General features: G+C 43.8%; 3 protein-coding genes and 1 long non-coding RNA gene across 9 annotated transcripts; 3 read left to right on the top strand and 1 right to left on the bottom strand.

The window, feature by feature from the left end:
- Positions 1–2092: 2092 nt before the first annotated feature.
- Dh31 (diuretic hormone class 2) lies at positions 2093–11908 on the top strand. Its single transcript, XM_031969554.2, has 4 exons — positions 2093–2184; positions 10162–10266; positions 11566–11670; positions 11759–11908. Exons 2-4 carry the CDS (start codon positions 10181–10183, stop codon positions 11889–11891), a joined length of 324 nt encoding a protein of 107 aa, XP_031825414.1. The 5' UTR covers positions 2093–2184; positions 10162–10180; the 3' UTR covers positions 11892–11908.
- A 446-nt stretch (positions 11909–12354) lies between these two features.
- LOC143174818 (uncharacterized) lies at positions 12355–16454 on the bottom strand. 3 transcript variants are annotated; one of them, XR_012999203.1, is made up of 6 exons: positions 16111–16454; positions 14169–16036; positions 13873–14094; positions 13343–13487; positions 12579–13256; positions 12355–12491 (listed from the first exon to the last, which is right to left on the bottom strand). It is a non-coding gene; the product is annotated as an uncharacterized LOC143174818 (long non-coding RNA). The 3 variants fall into 3 exon arrangements; XR_012999204.1 differs by having other exon boundaries at positions 12579–12709; XR_012999202.1 differs by having other exon boundaries at positions 12579–13487.
- Positions 14239–16094, top strand: LOC143174817 (lysosomal acid phosphatase-like). 3 transcript variants are annotated; one of them, XM_076370079.1, is made up of 7 exons: positions 14239–14387; positions 14453–14548; positions 14710–14766; positions 14845–14949; positions 15118–15424; positions 15536–15756; positions 15873–16094. In XM_076370079.1, exons 1-7 carry the CDS (start codon positions 14259–14261, stop codon positions 16014–16016), a joined length of 1059 nt encoding a protein of 352 aa, XP_076226194.1. In that variant the 5' UTR covers positions 14239–14258; the 3' UTR covers positions 16017–16094. The 3 variants fall into 3 exon arrangements, with proteins under 3 accessions (XP_076226194.1, XP_076226193.1, XP_076226195.1); XM_076370080.1 differs by having other exon boundaries at positions 14332–14387; positions 14710–14780; XM_076370078.1 differs by having other exon boundaries at positions 14710–14949.
- Positions 16455–16960: 506 nt separating the features above from the next.
- On the top strand, positions 16961–23405 carry Past1 (putative achaete scute target 1). 2 transcript variants are annotated; one of them, XR_012999201.1, is made up of 8 exons: positions 16961–17664; positions 18011–18521; positions 18611–18924; positions 19194–19302; positions 19438–19756; positions 20192–20362; positions 20548–22278; positions 22470–23405. XR_012999201.1 is itself a non-coding variant. In XM_031969445.2 (7 exons), the coding sequence occupies exons 2-7, from the start codon at positions 18036–18038 to the stop codon at positions 20751–20753; spliced, it is 1605 nt and encodes a 534-aa protein (XP_031825305.2). In that variant the 5' UTR covers positions 16961–17664; positions 18011–18035; the 3' UTR covers positions 20754–23405. The 2 variants fall into 2 exon arrangements, 1 of the variants encoding a protein (XP_031825305.2); XM_031969445.2 differs by having other exon boundaries at positions 20548–23405.
- Positions 23406–23629: the final 224 nt, after the last annotated feature.

Below are 23629 nucleotides of genomic sequence, written 5' to 3'. Positions count from 1 at the left end.
GCTGGAAACTCTGCCACGCACTTCCCATCGAAGTTCAGTTGTATTCCTTAACTCGGAATTTAATCGACTGCTGTGTGTCTATTTAATTAGGCAACAATTAGGAACGTTGCTCGGTAAAATAACAGAGGAATACTGTGGCTGTGGCTGAATGACAGTGCGCGGAACGGAAGACACGTTGAGAAGAGAGATTTTTTGAACCTTTAGCCTGAGATCGCAATCACGTGCATCGTTCCAAGCGAAGTGGTTAATGGCGGGTACCTACATTTTACACGTTCCGAAAGTATCTCGACTGAATAAACATCTTCGAAACGACGAGCGCCGCGGAATGGGATCCGCGCGACGAAACGTTCGAATTGTTGCCGGCCGAAAGAGGACAGGAACGAAATGGCCGAACGCGGCGCGGGAATTAATCACGCGTGGATTCTGCTTCGATTAATACATTAAAGTCTCCTTTAATCCGGCTGGATCGTAAAACTCGCGGTAGGATACGGTAAACGAGAAAGATAGCTGGCTATAACGATTCGGCGACGTCCGAACACTGAAAGAAGTGTCAGGACAAGTACAAGGACAGCTGTGGTTACGTTCTCAGAGTGTCGCTTGAATTCGATTTAATTAATATTTAAATTAATTATTATATTAATTATATTAGAACCTTGTAGTTATAGTATTCCGTTGCATTTTGATAGACAGGTATTTATTTTGTGAAGTCAATTCAAGATCTTCGTGATCGTTGCCGTTTGATCATATAGGTTCGAGAGGTAAAGGGAATGAGGGCATAGATTTTCGATCGAGAAATGAATGACACTTTTGAAATAAATTATCTTTACTGTCAATTTACCGAGAGACTGTGTTGTTCAACTCAATGGATCATAAAATTCACAATGAAACTCAGTAAAAAAGATAGTCGCCCATAAAGATTCGGTAACGTCTGGACCTTAGAGATGCTAGGAGGACATGTGCGAAGGCAACGGCTACGGTCACGTTATGACTCCACGTCACGCGGGTCCAGCCTGATTCGATTAATATTACAGAAGCCTTTCATCGTGTGAGATAATAAAGTTCACAATGAAACTCGGTAAAAAAATAAGAATAGTCGGGCGTAGTCCGGTAACGTCTGGAGTTTGGAGAAGCTGCCGGGACAACTGCGAAGGCGACAGCTACGATCGCGTTAGAAGTTTACGTCGCGCGGGTTCAATCTGATTCGGTTAATCCGTAAAAATCTGTTAATCTAGCCGATAATAAAATTCATAATGAAACTTGGTGAAAGATAGGGATAGTTAGCCGTAAGGATTCGATAGCGTCTAGACCTCACGGAAGCTAGCAGGACGAGTGCAAAGTTGATAGCTACAATCACGTTAAAAATTCACGTCGCGGCGGTTAAATTTAATTCAGTTATTCCATCGAAATCTGCTAAACTATCAGACAATAAAATTCACAGTGAAACTCGGTGAGAAATAAGGATATTTAGCCATAACGATTCGGCAACGTCTAGATCACAGAGACGCTATCAGGACAACTGCGAAGGCGACAGCTACAATCACGTTAAAAGTTCGCGTCGCGCTAATTTGGTTAGCCCATGAAAATCTGTTAATCTATCAGCAGTAAAATTCACAGTGAAAATTGGTAACAAATAAGGATTTTTATCCATAACGATTCGACAACGTCCGGACTCCAGAGAAGCTATCAGGACAACTGCGAAGTTGATAGCTACAATCACGTTAAAAATTCACGTCGCGGCGGTTAAATTCAATTCAGTTAATCCATAAAAATCTGCTAATCTATCAGATAATAAAATTCACAGTGAAACTTAGTAAAGAATAAGTATATTTATCCATAACGATTCGGCAACGTCCGGACTCCAGAGAAGCTGGCAGGACGAGTGCGAGGGCGACGGCAACGACAGCGACGGGTACGTCCCGAGTTCGCGTCACGCTCGTCGGCGGTTACCGGGACGATACGGGGGGTTGGTGGTAGGAAGCTCGGACGGGGTAGAACACGGGTCCATTCGATTGGACGAGGATGTTTAGATACAACGGGGTGGGGATGGGGATGAAGCGAGTGCCGCAAAGTCGCGGGCTTATATAAACCGACGGCGAAGGGTTTGGGTTCGCAGAGCAGCACTCTCCTTCGTCGAGGAATCTAGTCCGTTGAATCATTCACCTCACAACAGATTCGCGAGTCCAGGTAAGTTTGTCGTGTCTGTTTCAACAACTATCGAACCCTTTCTTCGCGAAGTCGCGAACTTCTTCCGCGGCTCTCCGCCGGCGAGCTCGTCCTCCCTGTCTCTCGCGGCCGCGGAATTTTCTTCAATCTCCGTTCAATTTGTGAGCCAAGGGAACTTGAAAATAGTATCAGCAACGGAATCGAGGATCGAGATCGGAATTAGAACCGTCGCCTCTCAGAATAAAGCGTATTCCGATGGATCGCGATCGAGAAACGGCGTAAATGCTATTTTCTCCGAAATCGTTGCACTTTCTTCGACTCCGCTCGCAATTGAGACTCGTCGGAATGGTCCGTCGATGATCATTGAGAACTGGGAATCTAGGAAACTAAGATTCCCTGTACTCTTCGATTATATGTGTACTGCACTTCGCAGTACTCTCCTCGTCGGTTCTGTGTGCTTCGTTACTTCCATCCCTTGTTGCCATCCTCGGCTTTACTTTAACCCCTCGGCGTATTTACCTTCGTTACTAAGTTCGTGTTATATTTTACTATCGACAGTCTGTAAGAAATACAAAATTTTCCATTTTACTTCGGGTGGAAATTTCATTTGAAGATAATACATTGATAATAGCGAAATAGTCGTTTGCTTTCCGTGGGTAATGAACATTCTTGTTAAATTAGTTTGATCTTCATCGCGAGTCTCGCTCGTCATTGTACGGCAAGGGGTTAATACTTCGTAGAAAACTTTGGTAATCATTGAATCGCTGGCTTGCTCGACCGACGCGTCGAGCGGTCGGATTGTCCGATTTTCGCGCCACCAGTTGCCCCCCCATTGTTTTCGAGGGATTCGGGGCCGGGAAAGTTCGTTCGCGGGATCGATCAACAACTGTAAAATATAAAGGACGCTTCGCCCCGAGCGCAACACCGCCGGATTTGAATAAACTCGGGCGGAAGAAGGCGGAACGAAATGGAACATTGCACAAGAGAGAGAGAGAGAGAGAGAGAGAGTTCTGTCGATTTTGACGAGAACGATCCCGGACACGTCCGGTCCATTCGTTTCACGACAAAACAATTAACCGTTCGCGCCGACACGCGGTTTCGCCCGACGCGGAACATTTCCGAACGCACGCCGCTGCGAACATTTTTGACGCGCGTCCCGGCGTCTCGACGCGGTGCTGATAGTGCTGTTGTGCGGTGACCGCGAGGCAATCAACGTTTTTTATTCATTTATTTACTTGTTCATTCATTCTGTCGGAATGGAACTCGCGTTACGAAAGTCTCAACGTTCTTCGCATTCTCCAGGCGTTTAAACATCGATTCACCGTAGTTTCCTTTAGTCCATCGTAACGACACGAGATTTCGAATACGGAAACGATATACCGAGAAAAATCGTTCGTAAACTAACTACGCTCCGAGTAACCGCGCCAATTTGTCGAGCGCCATTACTATTCAGCGAGAATTAATACGTCCGTCCATGGTTTACCATTTCCACTTATTATCGGCATTAACGCGTGCGTGTTGAAATTTCGACATCGATTGCCTTGTTCCACATGTTCGACTAGCTTTGCCATACTCGCTTCCTTCTCGAGAATACCACGATCTCGAAGTCTGTAATACCTCGATATCGAGAAACGCGTGAAATTCTCGAACTTCCGAGCTCGACGCTTCCTCCGATCTCCGTGCGATCGTCGATCGTCGCCTGAGACGCGAGTGTCCGCGTTTCCGGTCATGATTCTTCGGCTCGCCTCGCGGCGATAGACAAGAATCATTGGCCGCTGCACCGCGCCGATTCATTTCGTTCGAACGATCGCGGTTTCACGGCCTGCTCCGCGAATCCGCGGCACACGTCACGACGCGTGCGACGACTAGACGAACGGCCGGCACAAAATCGCTTTCAGTCGAACAAATTATCGACTGCGGCACGGATGCGTGGCGAATAGGGTCGCCACGCAGAACCAGTCGCGAGCGTTCATTTTTCTCGGTGACTCGATGCTCCTCGTCTCCTCTTATCTTCTCCGCCACTTTCTCTCCCCTCGTGCTCCTTTTTCTTTCACCTTTCTTGCTTTTCTTCGTTTCTCTTAGATTGTCATTGTTTCTCTTCCCCTTTCCTTTCTTAGATCTCTCTTGTTTTTCTTGTCCTCCTCCTATTTTTCTTGTTTCCTTTGTTCACTCCAATTTTTCCTGCTTTTCTTCTGGCACTCATCTCAATTTTCACATTCTTGTTTTCCTTTCTTTCAACGTCCATAATTGTACAATGTACAATATTTCTAACTTTCTTACACCGCCATTTCCCTTGCCACCTGCCAATGTGCCCCATTTCCACTTTCCATCCAGTTTCCCTCCTCTCCATCCTCCCATCTTCCTTCCTTCCTCCCAACATCCTCGTTCCCCCATCCAAGCACGCGACACGTGAAAACGCTGTAACGTCGACCTTTAACATCCCGTCGCCTCCATCGGTCGACCAGCGTATCGAAACGGGTTCTTTCTTTTACCCCCGTTCCCGCGACTTGCGAGCAAAGTCGTCGTTGCCACGGATCTCGCGCGAAGCCGTTTCCGTTGCCGAGTAAACGCCGGGCCGCCGTTTTATCTCCCCGATCGGGCACGCGGAAATTGCTGCTCGCTCGCGCACTTCGAACTTTAAACGCCGAGTAAACCCGACACTCGAATTCGCGTCGTTCCCCGGAAAATGGCTCGCAATCGTTTCTGTCATTTCCTACGAGGGCGTTCGCGCTGTTTCCGATTTACAGTCGAACCTAACACACGGCTGAGCAACGTTCCCTCCTCGGAAACCATTGGAGGACGCGTTTCCATGGGAAACTTCGCCCCGAGAGGACGGCGAACGTTTAATCCCGTAAGACTTCGCCCCGCGTTCTTCGAGAATTTCATCGGGAATCGAGTTCCCGGTCGTCCTTGTTCCCCATTTCTCGCGATTTATCCGCCGAGAGACTCGGAAGACTCGACTTCCGCCTCGGAGGACACGCAGCGGACGCGGAATCGGCGCAGCTGCGAATCCGATGCGCGCTCATGCCTGTCTAAGCGAATTCTTCCTGCCGCGCGCGCGTTCCCTTCGCGATCCTCGGCGAGCCGGTCGCAACATCCGGGGAACAAAGTGGAGGAAGCGGGAAATGAGAAACGGGGACGGGGCGAACGGAAGGCGGTAGCCGAGAAATGGAAAACGACGGACGAAAATTTCGGCGACGGCGGACGCCGCGTGAATGGAAAAGGGAACAGTAATTTCGTTATTTCTATGGTCGTGCGAACTCGCAATCGAGTGCGCTCGAACAATGAGGTATTCACCGCTAGGAACACTGCGATAAGTGGATCTTTATGCGCTTACGGTGAATCCGGATGTGAAACGCTGCGTAGAATGCACGCGGTAGGAAAACGCACGATAAAACGCCTTTCGGAATGTTTCTTAAACTATTGTTTGCATTCTGCTTTGTCCGAACTGCTCACAAATTTCAATTTGCACGGAGATTCGCGGTGATCAGTGTTCGAAGCTCTGGCAGCTGTTTAGACAGTTAGATAGCAAAAATCAAAACTGGTTTCGATTGTTGTCTCGATTATCGATATCTGAAAAGCACTGCATTTGACATGATCTTTAAAATGAACAGTTTCGCTTGAATACTACAATGAATGTCTGAAGAAACCGAAAATAATTCGGTACAATTTTTACAGGGGTTGCACGTCAATCGTATCGAATCCGTAGTTCTAGCGTTAATTACGCTCGTTGCCAGTGATCACCGGTTAGACATGTTTACTCGCTAATGAATTAGAGAAAGGGGAATAATTATGGCTCGCGGACAAAAGCTTCACGGGCTAGACAGTGTCGCTGCTAACTTAGTTACCGCGCATTTTCGATTGCGTTCACCGGCTCGCCTCGGCGGACACACTGCAGAATCTCGGTGCTTCGAAACTTGTTTAAGAGCTCGGACCCAAACGGGGGAGCATGCCCAACAGGAAGCGAACAGGTGCTGCCGGGTAAAAGTATTAGCTTGTCCCGTAAGTTTCCGCGGCGGTCCGCCCGCAGCGTTCGGTCCGGTGGAAGTTTCGAAAAAGCGACGCTGTAAGGCCTCCGGAAGACGGAGGAAGACAATAAATGAAAGTAGACCGCGGATTATTCAGTTTCGCGACGTGAAACGCGAAACGTTGGATCCGTCGTAGGACAACATTTCGAGTCTTTCGAACTTTGTCCTTCCATTCGTGAAATCGCAGCTCGGGGTAAATTAAATTCATATAGGGAACGCCGTATAATGATGCACTTTAATATTGCGCGGTATATAATTGGATTTATACTAGCACGTTGTAATTTATAATTCATAACAGTATAATATTGTAATTATTATTCATCAGGGAATTATTATGGAATTATTATGAAATTGTTATTAATTATTGTGCAGCGAATGAACCCCCAGCTACTGAACGAACGAAATTAGAATTGTAACCTGTTCCTACGGAAAGGGTTAACTCGTTAGCGCCACGGAAATTTTGACTCTTTTCATAGAGATATTCTTTAAGCAGAGGAAAATTATTAATTAGTCGCTGTTGCGAACCTTGCATTATATTATCAGTTTAATTACGTTATTGAACGTTTCCATTCGACATTATCTTGCACGTTACGAGTCCGAGTCGTTTAGAAGTGTCGATCATTAGTGAGTGACATACGTGTTAACCCTTTGCACTCGAGAGGTGACCCTCAGTCACCACTTGATTTGATTCGCAAAATTATAAAGTCTTATATATAATATTAAGCTTTGTATGACACATCAATATATCGAATGTTCGAATCAAATAACTTTCCTTCTTAATTTATATGTTTTCTTATTAATTAGTTTCAAAGAACATCGTCTCTCATCGAAGAATATTGAATATTTCCAGTGAAAAACTTTCAGTCACCACTTGATTCGACACATGAAAACTATAAAATATATTTAACGTTGAACCATGTATAACGCCTCCATACGTGGAATATTCGAATAAAATAGCTTTGCTCCTTAACCAGTTAACTGTGGAATTTCGTTGGAAAAACCTCTGGTTCTGCGCGCAATAAAATCGAAAAATGGAGCGTGTACTCGTCGAACGTAAAGTATATTTTAATCCGTTTTAAAAGATCAAAGCGAAACAAGGAATTACATGTTTATGTGAAAAGATAAAGAATTCGTATCGTGTCAAGCTTCACGATGACGCGTATACCCGTCAAACACAGTTAACTGGTTAACACTCGCGTTCTCCCTTCGAGTTAATTTCAAAGAATATCGCCTTCGTTCAGAAATGTTGAATATTCCTAGAGAGAAATTTCCGAGTGCAAAGGGTTAAGAGTCTCGAGAGAGATGCGCAGTGCCCGTTGGCAATCGAATTCCGGCGAACAAGCGAGTCGCGGTGTTCAACGCGATCTTCCCGAACCCGAAAGGATCTCGGAATACGATCAAAGACTAGCGTCGACTACGTTACCGTCGGCCGAGCCCGAAACAAGCGTACGCGTGAGAAAGTATCATCGAGCGTCAATTATCGAAGGCAACGAATCCAATTATCCCGCGTTACGGAGGATCGGCACGCTCAAAGCGGCTTGTGATTGCCGTCCAATGGGACGTTGATTCAACGAATATCGAAATCGATGGGAACTGAAAGGAGTCGCCGTTGTAATCTCGCGGGTGCGATGAACTCGACGTTAATTCTTCCGACCGCGATTAGAATTCGAACCGTTCGCGTGTGCGCTTTCACCCTTCGGCGCCGCGGAACTTCCCGAAAATCCGATCGAAACGCGCTGAACGGTGCGATCCTCCGATTCGACTCGAACACCGTGTCGCTCTTTTCTGATTTCATCTGGAAAAATGCTGAACAGCGCGATCTTTCGTCTCATTTCCGTTTCCAAGCATGTAGGATAAGATAAGTAACGAACTGTTCGTGATCCGAGCGATTTTCGGTGCAACCTTTAATAACAGCTCAATTCGAGAAGCTTCGTCTCGACGGAGAAAAACTATAAATCCATGTACATTCGTTTCTTTCATCAATCTGCTTCGTTGCAGTGAAAAGCTTCGAGTAAAAGCCGAATTATAACGTATATTTTCCATAAAGAAACTGAGATTGCTCGAATACCTTCGTTCGAAGTTATAAGACATATTTAGAAACTCAATGACCTCAATTTCTTCAATATTTCGATTCGCTGAGTTGAACGAAGTATTAGAAGTAGTTCGAAACGAATGCTGGTAGCTATTGAAATAATTCGTTGAGTAGAACGGACTTGTAATTAGCATTCAGGACGTTTCATTGTCTCTGTAGCAGAGCCAAAGGGTTAACAGTGCAACGGACACGTAAATTTAATTTGTCTCCGCGAATCGATAGCCACCACTTATAGACAGTGGATCGGAGAACGATCGCGTCGCCCGCCGTTCAAAGGGTTAGAGGTTACGATTCTCGTAGGGGATGAAACCATAATGCACCGCAGCGACTCAGGTCGCACAGCCTCGCTCGAAGTCCGCACACGAGCCTGTGCATTCGGTGTCCCTCTTCCCTAAACCGTGGTCTCAATAGTTTGTTAGTCGGCGTGCTCGAATGTGCGCCACACTTAACGGTCCGGGACAAGGGAGGCTGTGCAATCTTTCTCGTTCATTCCCCGCCCCCTTCTTCCTCGTTCCCTCTGTCACCCTCTGTTTCTAGTTTAACGTGTCTTTCCTCGTCAACCACCGTATCAGAGATTACACTCGCCACGGAATCTCATTCTTACGGGGCGAAGTCGAGTGCCAATTCGCACCGAACCAATGCGAACCGCGGAACCTCGATTATTTCACTCGATGCAGCTTTCTCGCTTGTTTCGCTCGAATCTTGATTGTCTGCGCCATCTTAACGCGTTGGATGCCATGGGGGTCACCGGTGACCTCAACCAAATCGAATCACTGTAATTCATTCGATTAAATTAATTGATTATTTGAAAACTTTTCTATATTGCAAGTAATACCGCCTAATGCAGCGACATTCGACAAGACAAATCTGTAATAATAATAACGTGATTCAATGATTCGAGCGAGTACCACCTAGAAATTCTGAGAATGCAGCTACTGGGATTTCAATTGACTTACGATTCAGTTTGAGTATTACTGAATCAGTTTCCTTAGTGACTCGCAGAGGGGCATGTGTTTTTAATCATTGGGAAAGAAGAACGTGGGAACGAGTCAATTTTACCCATACGGTTTAACACGTTGACACTAGAATTTCGAGGGTTTTATAGTAATATACTACGATAACAAAGGCAAATGGTATTGATAATTATTAATAATTTAGTCATATCGTATTATCTAGCCACTCGCGTTACTGTATATCCCGATTGAAAATCAATGTTCTGGAATTGTTCTTCAGCAGTTTATAATCTCTGACGAACCTGTTAACCCTTTGAACTCCGTAGGCTCCAACATTGTACCAGTTATAATATCAAATATTTCAACGAAGCAAAGAAACTACCCCAAAATTATTAGATTTTCCACGCATCCAAATTTCGTACCGAGAAGAAAAATAAAAGATCGAAGGAATGTTGCAGCATTTCTCATTTTCACTAGAGATACCATAAAAATTGTGATGTTCTCGCGATACTGAATATTTCTCATTTGCTGAAACCAACTGAGAATCATCTGTAGAAAGCTAGCATCCAATAAGAGTTAATCGTTCGAACTGATCATCCGAAAAGGTCAAATCGGTCGTATGATACGTGTGAGGTGACAAGATCATGTCGAAACTCAATCTGTAATATTGCTTCGTAATAAATCGTTTCTAACGAAATGTTGTTCTCGCGATACTGAATATTTCTCATTTGCTGAAACCAACTGAGAATCATCTGTAGAAAGCTAGCGTCCAATAAGAGTTAATCGTTCGAACTGATCATGCAAAGCCACTTTGGTCCCGATTCGTTCGAACGACCGAGGTTCCGCCGCGCGCGCGCGAAAACCGTGCGAGCGACGGATATTCCGCTTCGATCGCCGCTGGTACATAACTTCGTTTCATTTTCAGATCGGAAAGTTGCATCAGTATGCAGGGAAGAATCGCGTCGTTCTGCGTATGCCTGTTGCTGATCGGACTTATCGCGTCACTGACACCTTCCAGCGACGCTGCACCGTAAGCCCGCCTCGATAAGTTCCCCGCCATTCGTTCGATTTCTTCGTTCGCATGCTGATTGGGTCGTTCGCGGGACACGTTGTTCCCGTGCAACGCCGCTTCACGCCGGCAACCTCCCCCGTATCGACAGTTCCCAACTTGCGTATCGCTTTCTTGTCAATTCGCGCCCGCGAACAGTCGAACGGACAAACGTAAGTAGGCAGATGATTTCAACGCGTCGACGCCGGCCCTGTAACTTACGGTCACGTCCATCTGTCGATGGATCTCTCGAAACTATGGGAATTATCGACGAGTAAATGAACCCCTTACGAATTTCTTTCGAACGTTTTCGCTTCGCTGCAACTTCACGGGCACAACTGTCGAAAGAGAACTAGAAAACAGGTTGAACGACAGTTGAATGGACAAGTGATTTTGCTTAGCGCAGAAATGAAGTAGGGGTTGATTTACATCCACGGTTTCTATTTGCTCGTCGAAACTCGCGGTAGTTCGGATACCGAAATCTGATCCACCAGTGGTACACGCCATCTGACACGTCGTCCAAGCGTGATCCACCGGTGGCGCGCGCGGGCGTCGACGCGCGAGACCGCGAAAGGGAACGCGAGTCGCGGGTAGTTTTAGAACCGGCTGGAAGGGGGACGTAATAAGGCCAAGTGGACGCGATAGACTGTGCAACGGCGGAAAAAAGGACGCGCCGGTAGGTATACGCGGCGGCAAGTGAACGCGAAGACGCATCTGGCCGCATCGGAAAGTTTAACCCAGTTTCATTTGACGAGCCGCCGTTTAATGAGAACGGTTCCTCGTATCCGAGGGAAGTAAAGAGTGGCATTGTGACGACTCGTCGTTACCAGATCGCGCATGCCAATAAGGGGGAGGAGTTACAGATTCGATCGTCTCGTAAAACGTTGCCAAGATCCGCGGAACGACCGTTGACGCGTCGAATGCGCTTCCGTGCGTGTGCATGTCTCTGCGCGCGCGATAAAACGGGACGCGTCGGAGAACGAAAGAGTCCGTTCGAGCGCGTTTCCGTTGAAGTTTTCGGTAATTATCTCTACTTCTTCCTCGAAGCTTCCAGACGCGGGCCGTGTCTATTATCGGTGTCCCGTCGTTCCGCTAGCGTCGCGCCTGGCAACGTCAGCGGTCCGGCTGATGCTGGCGTGGGTGACCTCCAATTAATTATTTTAATTGGTCAGCCGATCAATTAAAACGAATGCAACGCTAGTGGGACATCGGAAAATCATACCTAATGGACACGGCTCGCGCCGGGACGTTTTCATGAGAATTGTCCTCTCGCTTCGGCAGGCAACAGAGTTACTGGAGCCAGTACGACGAGGAAGATCCTAAAGCGCTAATGGAGATAATCGCCCGACTCGGGCATTCTATGATGCGCAATCCGGAGGTCGAGAAGTAAGTGAACGAAAGTTGAATAAAATAAAATACTAGCTGACAGGCAGAGGATACTCATCGTCTTCGTCGTCGATCCGTTGCGTTTCAGCAACAAACGAGGCCTGGACCTGGGTCTGAGCCGCGGCTTCAGCGGCTCGCAAGCAGCGAAACACCTGATGGGACTGGCCGCGGCGAATTACGCTGGAGGCCCCGGCAGGCGACGTCGTTCCGAGCAGCCTTAAATCGAAACGGATTCGCTCGATAGTTCGCCGCTCACTCTCCGACTCCGATCTTTGTAAATGTTCGCTCGTGTTCGTTCGTTCGTTCATCCATTCGTCTGTTCGTTCGTGTTCCGTGGACTCTTTTACTTTGCTCTCGTGTATAGACGCGTACACACCTCGCGCTACAAGTCGGACGCGCGTCGTCCCCGATCGCAGCCATTCTTGCCCTCCCAGCTACCGTAGGTCCGCCGCAAACTGTTCTCGTTAGATCTGCACGCGCGATAGATCGCCGCGAGCCACTTCACCAAAGCGATCAGCTCCGGCAAACTGAAATTTTAAACGAGTCCGATGGAGTTTCATAGACCAGTCGAGAATTTGAACATTGAAATTTCTATTGTAACTCAAGAACAATCGGACAGCGAAGTTGATCCGGTCGCTTTGAACGCCTCGCTCGCATCAGCGTCTCACCGTCACCGTTTCCGTTCGGAGAATCGTTGCCGCTTCCAAATTTCGACGCATCCGCATACAGTCTCCGCACACCTCGCCGCGCTACACACCAACACCTCTCCGCCGAGAGCGCACCGCAGCGTGTCTGCGTCGTTTTCGTTGTAGAATCGGCGTCTACGGTTACCAATGATGATTAAATGTTTGATTGCAATTAAAATATAAGTTTGAATATATTCCTCCACAATCCTTTGTCTACAGTACCAATACCATTGCGCACCCGTTCATCCTCCTTCCGGTTGTAGCTGGTTATATCATATATATCATATAGCGGGAACAGTTACCATTCGTTTTCAATTATTCTTCGTTTCTGCTCGCCTCGCATATCGACAAACCTGTGCATCGCAACAAACGTGTGCGTGTACTCGTGTTACATCGCTTGCATCATGCTACATACATTATATACGCTGGCGCGAATAGAAATAACGCGCGACCACTGTTTCGCGTTTCTTCGTTACAAGTAAATAAACAAACGAGCTCACGGCTAACGATTGTTACAGTTAATTGAAGGACACCGGTCGCGCTGTACGCGGTCTGTCCGTTATGTTGCGTCTGCGCATCCTTAATATCTTTGACACTGAAACTATCAAGCTATTACATGTTTGTTTATATATTACACAATACGTCGCAAGTCACTTATATTTTAACTAATTCATTTCTACTGCTCATGCGTTGATACACAACATTGAATATTGAATTCTAATGTTTATAATTTAAGTCGCCTCCCGAGTGCAAAGGGTTGACGCTAGATTTACGGAACGAGCCAATTTGACTCGCGTTGAATTTTATAAACATTTTCATTTTGATTCAATTGCGTGATTATAATTCCTAATATTGTTAAACGTTTCATTTCCTAGACCTAAGCAGACAGCATCAATCTTTCTGGGAACAATAGAATAAACTGTACAATAAATGTCCGTGAATCTAGTGCTAATATACTTAACAATCCTCCAAAGAACCATCTGTACCTCTTCAACGACCGCAAAAGAAGAATCCTGAATTGATTTATTTTGATCCATCCGATTCCAGCGTTAACTGTCAGCGAATAAATACACGCATAGATGCCTGGACTATGCAGCAAGATACAAACAGTATCTTGCGTTTGCTTTTTACCTGAAAAACACTGTACGTGAGACATGGTTGGGAACATGGAGCGCGGAAAATCACATTGGGATTATGGCCGGAATAACCAAACTCGTATCGCGCGCGCGCTCGCGTCTATTACACAGTACACATATACTGGAGCGCATAGCAAAGAATGTCAGTTGTAAACGACACGCGCGACGCGTTCAGCATTCCGCATCTAATATCTACCACGAATTAGGTGGAGTCTCAGCAGAGATTTAATTAAGTCTACGGTTTTAATTGTAGTTTTAAAACGTTATGCGAGTGAAAATGTTTTCCATGAGTTTCCGTTTTCGTGCTACGGTTCCAGCGACGTGAACACGCGTCGACGACTTTATTCGAGGATAATAAAAATCGAGAATCCAACGATTACCTATTTTTCCCTCATTCGTTTCAACGACAGTTCCATTCGAAGAGTGCAACCTTCCAATCACCCGTTCGTTCCAATGATCCCAGGCATATTGGATGCACATTTGGCTCCGTTGCATTCTGGACCTCGTAAAGGCGCCAAAGTGCGTTTACTTGTTAAACTCGATGGGTAACTGTTTACCGATTGCACAGCGCGGATTGCGTCACCGGTTTCGATTCTAGGTATCTATATACCGACAGGACGCTACGATGAGATGGGAGGAAAAAGAATCGATAAAAACAGAAAGAGATGTAACATACCTATTGACTTTTATGCGATACGCACGGTGACGCGGATTCGGTCCAACAAAAGTGGGAGACCGTCTTGATATGCAATCATTTTGATCTGAAATGGATAGAAGAATGGGCGTCCACGTAATCACTATCGTTCTCGCTGTTATCATTGGTACCATACTGCTTGGATATGTGGTTAGGAGTGACTCAGATTATACGAGTTCGTCTGTGCAGCAAATAATATTTGTAAGTACGATATTCCGTGAATACGTTCTTTTCCATTGGTTTAATCGTTGAACGGTTCGAACCAGGTATTTCGTCATGGAGATAGGACGCCGACGGAGACGTACCCGAAGGATCCTCATCGCGATTACAAATGGCCGAACGGCCTGGGAGCTCTGACCAAGGTTACAGAATCTAAAAACATTTGTCAAACCGTTGAACGAAACAGCATCGTAGGGAACACGTATACGTCAATTAGCTTAATCAGAAACGGAATAGACCTAACCTAACCTAATCCGGAAGTAGCCCAGACCCGCACACATTTAAACGTGGAATCGTTGCGTAGAATGGCATGCGTCGAATGTACAACATCGGCGAATGGATCCGCAACAATTATGGACCGGTAATTGGCAAAAAGTACGAGAGCAGGCTATCTGTGACTCAAAGCAGCTACGCTGATCGGTGTTTAATGTCCGCGCAGGCATTGTTGGCGGGCTTGTATCCCCCAACAGCGGATGAGGTCTTTGTTCAAGGATTAAACTGGAGACCCGTACCTGTTCATTCCACGCCTAGGAACTTAGACAAAGTGAGTAAGATGGTTGCGTGCTTCCTCGTTTTCGTCTTCGTCTGTTAACAGTGCTTTCAGAAGTTTATTCTTTTCTATTCTTTCAACGTGGAACAAACGAACAGACGAACCTGATGGAACACACGACGGAACGACGGGCGAAAGATATCATGTCGCGACAATTTCCAGACTATCGTGGTCAAGGCACCCTGTCTCCGCTTGGAGGAAGCTTTGAAAGAGGCGTACAGGAACGAATCTCTGAGACCGGGGACTCCGTCGGCCGAATACTATCGTTACCTTTCGTTGCACACTGGACAAAACATGTCCACGATCACTGACATTGAGTTTCTGTACAACACTCTAGAAATCGAAGAGCGAAGTGGCTTGACGCTACCGGACTGGACGAAGGATTACTATAATCTCGAGATGCGGCAGATAGCGGCGCGTAGCTTGGCCATTTTTACCAGCAACACCTTGCAACGACGGCTTCGCGGAGGTTCGATCAAACTTTTTCTCTATTATCCCATTAACGACGCTGAATCGTTAAATCAACATCGTTAGAGCGATCGTTAAAGTTCTTCTTGTCATCGCGTCGCGTACGTTACAGGGCCGTTGCTGAAGGAAATCGTGGAACGCATGCGAGCAGCTGAATCCGGTAAAGACACCAAGCGTGCCTATCTTTACTCCGTGCATGACATAACTCTTGTTAATTTACTGCGAGCCATGGGATTCACGAGCGAGTACTTTAAACCTGACTACGGCGCAATGCTCATCTTTGAACTGAACTTTGCCACCGGCGTTGCGGACAACAGACGCGCTGAAATCAAGGTACATGAATCTCTTCTTACATACGGCCTCCTTTGAATATCACACTCATCAACCTCGATTATCATTCTTCGTTATTCTCCCCGTGCGTTTCCTATCTTCCGCATTTTATTTTACAGTTAACATACCTAAACGACACGGACAAGTTCACGGCGTATCCCATGGAAATACCAGACTGCGGTGCGCCTTGTCTACTCGACGACGCGAACAGTTTATGGAAAGACGTGCTCCCTGGTAACTGGGACGACGAATGTTCATCGTGATTATCCTCGGCCTCCGTTCCCTAAACATTCATATTGTAACATATGTATTTAGTAAAAAGAAAAATACCATTCCAGTAAGAGAGTAACCGAGTACCCGCGTTTTCACTTGCAACGGGTCAACCAGTGATCCGGATACCACCCAGCGAGTGATCTTGAGGTCCGCGAAGGGTGCGCGCAGCGCAGCGCAGCACGGTACAACGCGGTAAAACGCGCGGTACGTTAACAGAGCGCACGTACCGTGCGAATCAATTCTAATTCGAGCGAAGCTGGTTAAGATTACTAAATTGGCACAAAATCGTTTAACCAGGATGTGTCCGCGTTGCTTACGCAACAAATGACACTGGATGTTTTGCATGTCTCGTTACGTAATACGAGAACGATTATTACGGAGCAGTCTTTCCGCTGAATTCGAATACTCAGACGGAATATGGACGAGCGTTAATTAATTAATCGCCGACCAGTGTGACTCGGGCCGATCGGAATACAGCGGCGGCGAGCCGCGAAATACGCGTGTCATCGATACCGCGGTTATCGTTCATCATCATCGTCATTATCGTCGTTATTAAGTGCTCAGATATATGTAGGTCACCGCGAGTATCTCTGTTCCGTACGAGGACGACGATACGACCGCGTCGCTGTCCCTGCTTCAGAGAACCGCTGACCACATTTCTTCCCCTTTTTCGTCCTCCTTCTTCCGTCTATTTAGCTATCCCATTATCGCTCCTGGAGACTGACTCACTTCTCTAGCCAATAAGCAAATAAATACAGGACAGTACTTCTTATCGAGCCGGGCGTAGAGATAATAGAGAATCGAACGTCGATCGTCGATTGTACGGTTACGTACACGGAGAATGATATTCTAGTCGCATAAATGCTACAGGATCGATGGAAACATCGCGTTGGAATAATAAAAGCTTGCCCTTCGATCGATCGAACAATCATCTGTGACTCACGATTCGATTTGGTTCAAGTTCATATCCGTACGGTTAGCTGGCTATTAAATTTACCGAAAAGAAAAACGAGAGAAGGGAAAAATGTGAGCGGAAGCACGGAAACGGAGCGAACATTATGCAAATATCGTGCGTGCGATAATTGTGCTTTAGGTAACATGACAAGGAGAACGACGAGCCGCGACGAGAGGACGGCGCAATGATGCTCGGAATCTGAAACGTGGAATCGGGAACGGAGAACGGAGAACGACGAATGGCGAACAAGAAACGGTGAACGGTGAATGACGGCGAACGGGGAACGGGGAAATGCGAGTCGTAAACGAGGAGAAAGAGAAGGAGGAAAATCGAGATGCGCAGTCGTATCGGTGCGGGCTTATCTGCTACGTGCGAGTTCAGCGGTCGGATCGCGATCATTCGATTTCGCGATCGACACGACCGAGCAGTGTAACTTGAATTGAAAAATCAGCCGACAAACGGTGATCGGATACATATTCCGAAACGATTCGGGACCACTCGGCGAAAGAAAATTAATCGGCCAGCTTTCTAGTCATTTTTTCTACGATTATCCGCGAGTCGAGCAGCATTATCGACCGACGACATCACAGCAACAGTTGTACACGCTGTCAATTCCACTCTGTATGAGAGCGTTTGATCGCGCCCATCGTTTTATTTGTGTTTCGCTCGAGTGAAGAAAAGAGGTTAGTTTCATCTGGATTATTATTTTACGTGTACGCGGTTTCTCCGTAATTTATTCGGTTGATACGCCCGTGAAACGGCACACGTGACATTTCTACTGAATTTTCTAGTTTATTTATAACGGAGGAACAGCAACTGTCGTGGTACCGTCGTTGTGAATCAACAGAATAAAATTCGCTCGAATAACGTCATCTTGATAGGTTTTAATGTGAATTTCGTCGTGGTTTGTTGCTAAAATTAAAAGTTAAATCATACGTGAATGGCATTTAAGCGTTGCGGGATAAAATGCATCATACGGTCCTTGAAAGAGAAACTTTTATATGAATCATGTTCGTAATTCGTTCGCAGGACTGTTCAGTCATTTAGCCACGAAATGTTCAGTTGGTTAAGCCGGGAAGAGAACGACAAGCAAAATGTCTTCGAAAATGTCACCGAGGGACTCAAGAAGGTCTACAAAACAAAGCTGCTGCCACTGGAACAGCATTATCAGTTCCACGATTTTCACTCTCCGCAACTCGACGATCCAGATTTCGACGCTAAACCAATGATCCTGCTGGTGGGTCAATACTCCACAGGAAAAACTACCTTCATCAAGTATTTACTCGAACGAGACTTTCCTGGGATAAGGATTGGTCCTGAACCAACAACGGATCGCTTCATTACAGTCATGTACAGTGAAAAGGAAGGTGTAATCCCTGGAAATGCTTTAGTTGTCGATCCTAAAAAACAGTTCCGTCCACTTTCCAAATTTGGTAATGCTTTTCTAAATAGATTTCAATGTTCTACGGTGTCGTCTCCAGTATTGAAAGGTATATCCATAGTTGACACACCTGGCATTTTGTCTGGAGAAAAGCAAAGAGTATGTATGCTCAAGGACCGCATGAATTGTTTATTCATTATATATAATAGCAACACGAATTTCATGGTGTATCTTCTTTTTGTTACTAGGTCGATAGAGGTTACGATTTTACTGGAGTTTTGGAATGGTTTGCTGAACGAGTGGACAGAATCATTTTGTTGTTTGATGCGCATAAACTTGATATTTCTGACGAATTTAGACGATCCATTGAAGCACTACGTGGTCACGATGATAAAATTAGAATAGTCTTAAATAAAGCAGATATGATTGATCATCAGCAGCTAATGAGAGTATATGGAGCACTGATGTGGTCTCTTGGTAAAGTACTACAAACTCCTGAAGTAGCCAGAGTGTATATCGGGTCATTCTGGGACCAGCCCCTAAGATACGATGTAAATAAGAGGCGAGTACTTTTATTTGCCTCGTATTATAAAGCAATCCCCTTACACGCAATTGCGTGTGTTGTCTTCCTTTTGTATTCGCTCAAACGCATACGCACCGCGATCCTTATAAAAAAAGAGGGTGAACGTGCGCATACGTTTCTGTCGATGGAATAGAACAAAAGTGACTCGAGTGAACCTCCCCTGTGCTGAAATTTATGTACAAGTATGCATGTACGTACACGCACATACATATTTAACCATTCGTTATCTATACTTTTTCTGCTCTTAGATTATTCGAAGACGAGGAACAGGATCTGTTCAGGGATATACAGTCGTTGCCTAGAAACGCAGCGCTTCGAAAACTCAATGATTTGATTAAACGCGCACGATTAGCCACGGTGAGAAAACATAAAAATCACCTTCTCGAACATTATTTAGTCGCTCGATCAACTGTGCAAATTTTATTTACTTATAAATTATTGTATAATAATTTACAATATTGAATAATCATACATATATTCATTCAATCCTAGGTGCATGCTTACATAATCAGCGCCCTGAAGAAGGACATGCCAAACATGTTTCGCAAAGATACAAAGAAAATAGGGCTTATCAAAAATTTGGGTCAAATCTATGACCAAATACAAAAGGAGCAACAAATTTCGCCCGGCGACTTTCCAGACTTGAAGAAAATGCAGGAATGTTTGGTACATCATGATTTTACCAAATTCAATTCCTTAAAGCCTAAATTATTGGAAGTAGTTGATAGAATGTTTGCCGAGGATATCGCAAAACTTATGGACATGATACCAAATGAAGAAATCATTTCAACATCAGACTCTTTAGTTAAAGGTACCTCTCTCTGTTTATATCTTTCCACTAAGATATCTGAACATTTTTATAGAATCTTAGAGCAGAAGCACATAGATATCTATATTCCTGCTATTTGTCATTACTCACTAGTCAAACTTGTGCAACTGAACGTAATCGTAAATGGTTATTTCATGGATATCATCTTAAGTGCTTCTCGCGATAAATTTCAATGATATACTATAAAACTCGGAATAAACGCGACTCTGTATATCTGAATGCCGTAAGACGTGCAATCGTCTCCTTTCATCGTTAGCATTCTGACATAATATCGAACAAAACATTGACCTACTTCTCGCCGATTGGCACGGGAACCAATTAATTATCAAATTTCATAGATTTTCCACGATGATTGACAAATAATTTCTTATGAAACAGAACCTTTCCAATTTAATAATGAAGCTTCCACCGTTACAGGTGGTGCTTTTGAAGGTGTAGAAGATCAAGTAAGTCCGTTTGGTTATAAACGAGGCGAAGGTATCGATGCTGGTGCGGGTGAACCAGAATGGATCGTTAATAAAGAAAGATACAAATACGATTCCATTTTCAATACGCTTGACCCATGTGACGGCAAAATTACTGGGGCAGGTAATTTCTTATACGTCTCTATCTAAAACGATACTGGTTTGAAACTCGAGTCTATATAGTATGCATTAATAATGCATATATATATATTAACTGAATATATATTGTCATAAAAATATGTTTGAAGTCACAAATCTGCATTAGTTATAAATAACTTGAATAAGCTGATTCATTTTATTCATTTCCAGCCGCTAAATCGGAAATGGTAAAATCTAAATTACCAAACAGTGTGCTTGGGAAAATTTGGAAATTATCCGACATTGATAACGATGGATTCCTGGATTCCGAAGAATTTGCCTTAGCGATGCATTTAATTAACGTAAAACTCGGAGGTTATGATCTACCTGCGGAATTACCGGACCATTTGGTACCGCCGTCGAAACGAGATTTATAATTTTCAATCACTATTTTTGTATAATTCGTCCCTTAAATTATCAACGTCAAACTCCATCGATACGTTTTTACTTGTCACTTTGCTGCTTACATAATCAAATTAATTTACATCGGTTCCACGTCTCGTTTTATCGATCTAGCGAACCAGAAATTACAAAAAAGAACACACAAATAGTCTTTGATTATCTTTCAATTATCTTTCGTGTTAGGAAAGCACTTTGATTCCAATTCTTTGATGATTTCATACCGTACACCGCTTTTTATCTTATCGTTTTTATTCATAAGAATCAGTGCTATGAAATTTCCTGAAAGGCATTAGAAGAAGCAATATAATATATGAACTGCACATGTCAGCTAATCTTTTACAATTTCCTTGCATGTACGTTGATTGATACGTTGAAAATCGGGCGTGAAGAAATAATAACATGTGTAAATTTATATTGTTTTTAGTTTAATGAATTCGCATAATAGCAATTGATATGGCGTACATGTATGTATATATGTAGATGGCAAATATTTCAGATGTTATAGACGCATCGTTCTTATTAATATCATTATATTCATTGAAAAATATGTTATTATTAATCTTATCATCGTTCTGTGACGATCCGTTATTTAAATTCGATTTCATTGAGTCGCTTCATAGAAATAGAAATCTCCCGGATGCTCATGCTGTTACGCACGAAACGAACCAATGAACGGAAACTGAGTTCATTGCGAATCAGTTTTACCTAAATTGTTACCGTTCATCTGATAATCGTTCTCTGCCGCCTACCACTGTCACGTTCTTAATCCTAAAAGCACCGTTTATTTTTATTCGTGGCATATTTATGTTTCGCATTTTTGGCAGAGAATGTTGATCTTAGCGTGTATATATAATTTTAACGTCACGCTAAGATCGTATTTTTACAATGAAAAACTACAGAAAAAAAAGAAAGAAAGAAAACAAGAGGAAATCGAAGAAGACAATTATGTTTAATAACGTTTAATTCATTGACACGACCAAGAGGCAACCGGAAAACGTTGGTGAAATCGCATTGCATTTTATTAGCACTGCCTTCGCATAATGCGTTCTTATGTGATATAGAGAAAACAAATATTTTTAGATTATGATTATTATACAATGGCAATTTTCAATATTTATAGTCAATTTAAATAAATTATACTGTTCGAGAGGAATTATTGTATTAAGAGGACAGCATTCCCCGAGCATGGGAACAACTATTTGTCGAGTACGGAGACAGAGTCTCCCCTCTCGACCGGTATAAAAAAGAATTTTGTAAGTCGACCCTGTCTACGAACAATTATTTTCGACACGTGGTTTTCACTTTTCTACGCGCAACATCGTATTTACATATATTTAATGTAAGATGCGAGTCAATGCATGTGACACGTAAACGTTCGATCGACAAACGGTCTCTCCTTGCAATTCGTCGATCACGCGGAAGGAATTGTTTCTCGGCGTCTTGGAACAAGACAAATGAAACATTGTTCGTGCAATTTTAGTTCTACACGGAAAAAAAAAAGTACTTAATATATAATGTGACCCGTTTCTTTTTTTTTTTTAACGATTGCACAACCCATTTACTCGTACACGTTTATTTATACAGTATAAATAATAATAATAATAATAATAATTGTAAATAATCATTGTAAAAATTCTGTAGACATCTCGCGAGACGACTACCGTATAAATAATTGTTCGTTCGTTTTACAGATGAACCTTGTTAAAACAACGGTAACGGCCTAGGCTTATTCGATCGTATTGATCTAAATAACACTTACTACGAACGAGTCGTGAATGTACGTAAATAAATTGTATATTTAAGTACGCATACGAACAAGTCACCCTGGACAACGCGAGTATCGCCGGCATAGATAGAGAAGGTCTTTCTTGCTGCACGATCTTGAAAAACCCGCTCAAGACGCGATTACGTATCTCGGTGAATTCTGTTGATTATTTTTCAGATTGTATACAAATGTAATGGTACTTTCGAAATTCGTCATTAGGCGTTTTCCAATTAATGCTTATCCCACTTGTTTCACTGAATACTCTGTTTTTTTTTAATCGATTATTGGAATCTCGGTATCAGATAAGAGGAGGTTTACTAAATAACCTTATCAGATGAATCGGACGTACAAATATAGGACAAAAATGCCCCTTTTGTTTTGCCTTCTTTACCCTGTTTCATTTGAATTCATTTCATTTAAACTGTCACATTTTATAATAGCTTCTGTACGCAAGTTTGAAGAGCTAAAGAAACGATAGAATTGTTTGATACGTACACATGAAATTGAACAGATAAATCAGATAAACGATACGAGGCCCGTTACACGCACCGGTGGGCGGAATCTCTAACCATTTAAAATACTGTCACAAATGGTAATCTCGTATGATCTTTGACATCATAAGAAAGGAACATGTGCCGCCATCTAGAGCAAAAAATTCGTCGCAAGATGGCGATACTGTATTCTACAATGGCTGCCAAATGGCGGGAATAAGGTGAACTACAGGTAGATTTTGTTCAATGGTGAACCGTTTTGAACCGAATTAACTGCTATTGATTATTTCACATGGAATACGCTTGGATTCTTTGTATATGAAGATATTCGATTTATTTTGAGCCATATTTCCACAGTAGCTTCGTTGCATGTAAGTAATTAATAATAATAAGATTCATTTTTTCGCAAAGCATAGAAATAAGGTAGGCATGTACAAAATAAAATCTTTTTTATGTGTATAATTAAATATATATCAACAGATCTTTTGTTTTTAAAGAACAATTGAATCAGTTTATTATAGTTACATCTGTGATTATCATTTTATGATACGCGTATTGCATATTTAATATCATAAATCTGTCTCCATTTACTGAT

Source organism: Nomia melanderi, chromosome 8 (assembly GCF_051020985.1).
Source record: "Nomia melanderi isolate GNS246 chromosome 8, iyNomMela1, whole genome shotgun sequence".
Taxonomy (NCBI): Eukaryota; Metazoa; Arthropoda; class Insecta; order Hymenoptera; family Halictidae; genus Nomia; species Nomia melanderi.
Note: the sequence above shows the minus strand (reverse complement) of the source record. Positions and strands in the feature narration are given on the sequence as shown.

Bases quoted from the DNA above. Each gene is read 5' to 3' on its own strand.
- LOC143174817 (XM_076370078.1), top strand. From the start codon at position 14,259: ATGGATAGAAGAATGGGCGTCCACGTAATCACTATCGTTCTCGCTGTT. The intron at 14,549-14,709 runs GTTACAGAATCT...ATCGTTGCGTAG, and splicing joins GCCTGGGAGCTCTGACCAAG to AATGGCATGCGTCGAATGTA. The intron at 15,425-15,535 runs GTTCGATCAAAC...CGTACGTTACAG, and splicing joins GCAACGACGGCTTCGCGGAG to GGCCGTTGCTGAAGGAAATC.
- Past1 (XM_031969445.2), top strand. From the start codon at position 18,036: ATGTTCAGTTGGTTAAGCCGGGAAGAGAACGACAAGCAAAATGTCTTC. The intron at 18,925-19,193 runs GCGAGTACTTTT...TTCTGCTCTTAG, and splicing joins AGATACGATGTAAATAAGAG to ATTATTCGAAGACGAGGAAC. The intron at 20,363-20,547 runs GTAATTTCTTAT...ATTCATTTCCAG, and splicing joins CGGCAAAATTACTGGGGCAG to CCGCTAAATCGGAAATGGTA.
- Dh31 (XM_031969554.2), top strand. From the start codon at position 10,181: ATGCAGGGAAGAATCGCGTCGTTCTGCGTATGCCTGTTGCTGATCGGA. The intron at 10,267-11,565 runs GTAAGCCCGCCT...TCGCTTCGGCAG, and splicing joins CCTTCCAGCGACGCTGCACC to GCAACAGAGTTACTGGAGCC. The intron at 11,671-11,758 runs GTAAGTGAACGA...GTTGCGTTTCAG, and splicing joins CGCAATCCGGAGGTCGAGAA to CAACAAACGAGGCCTGGACC.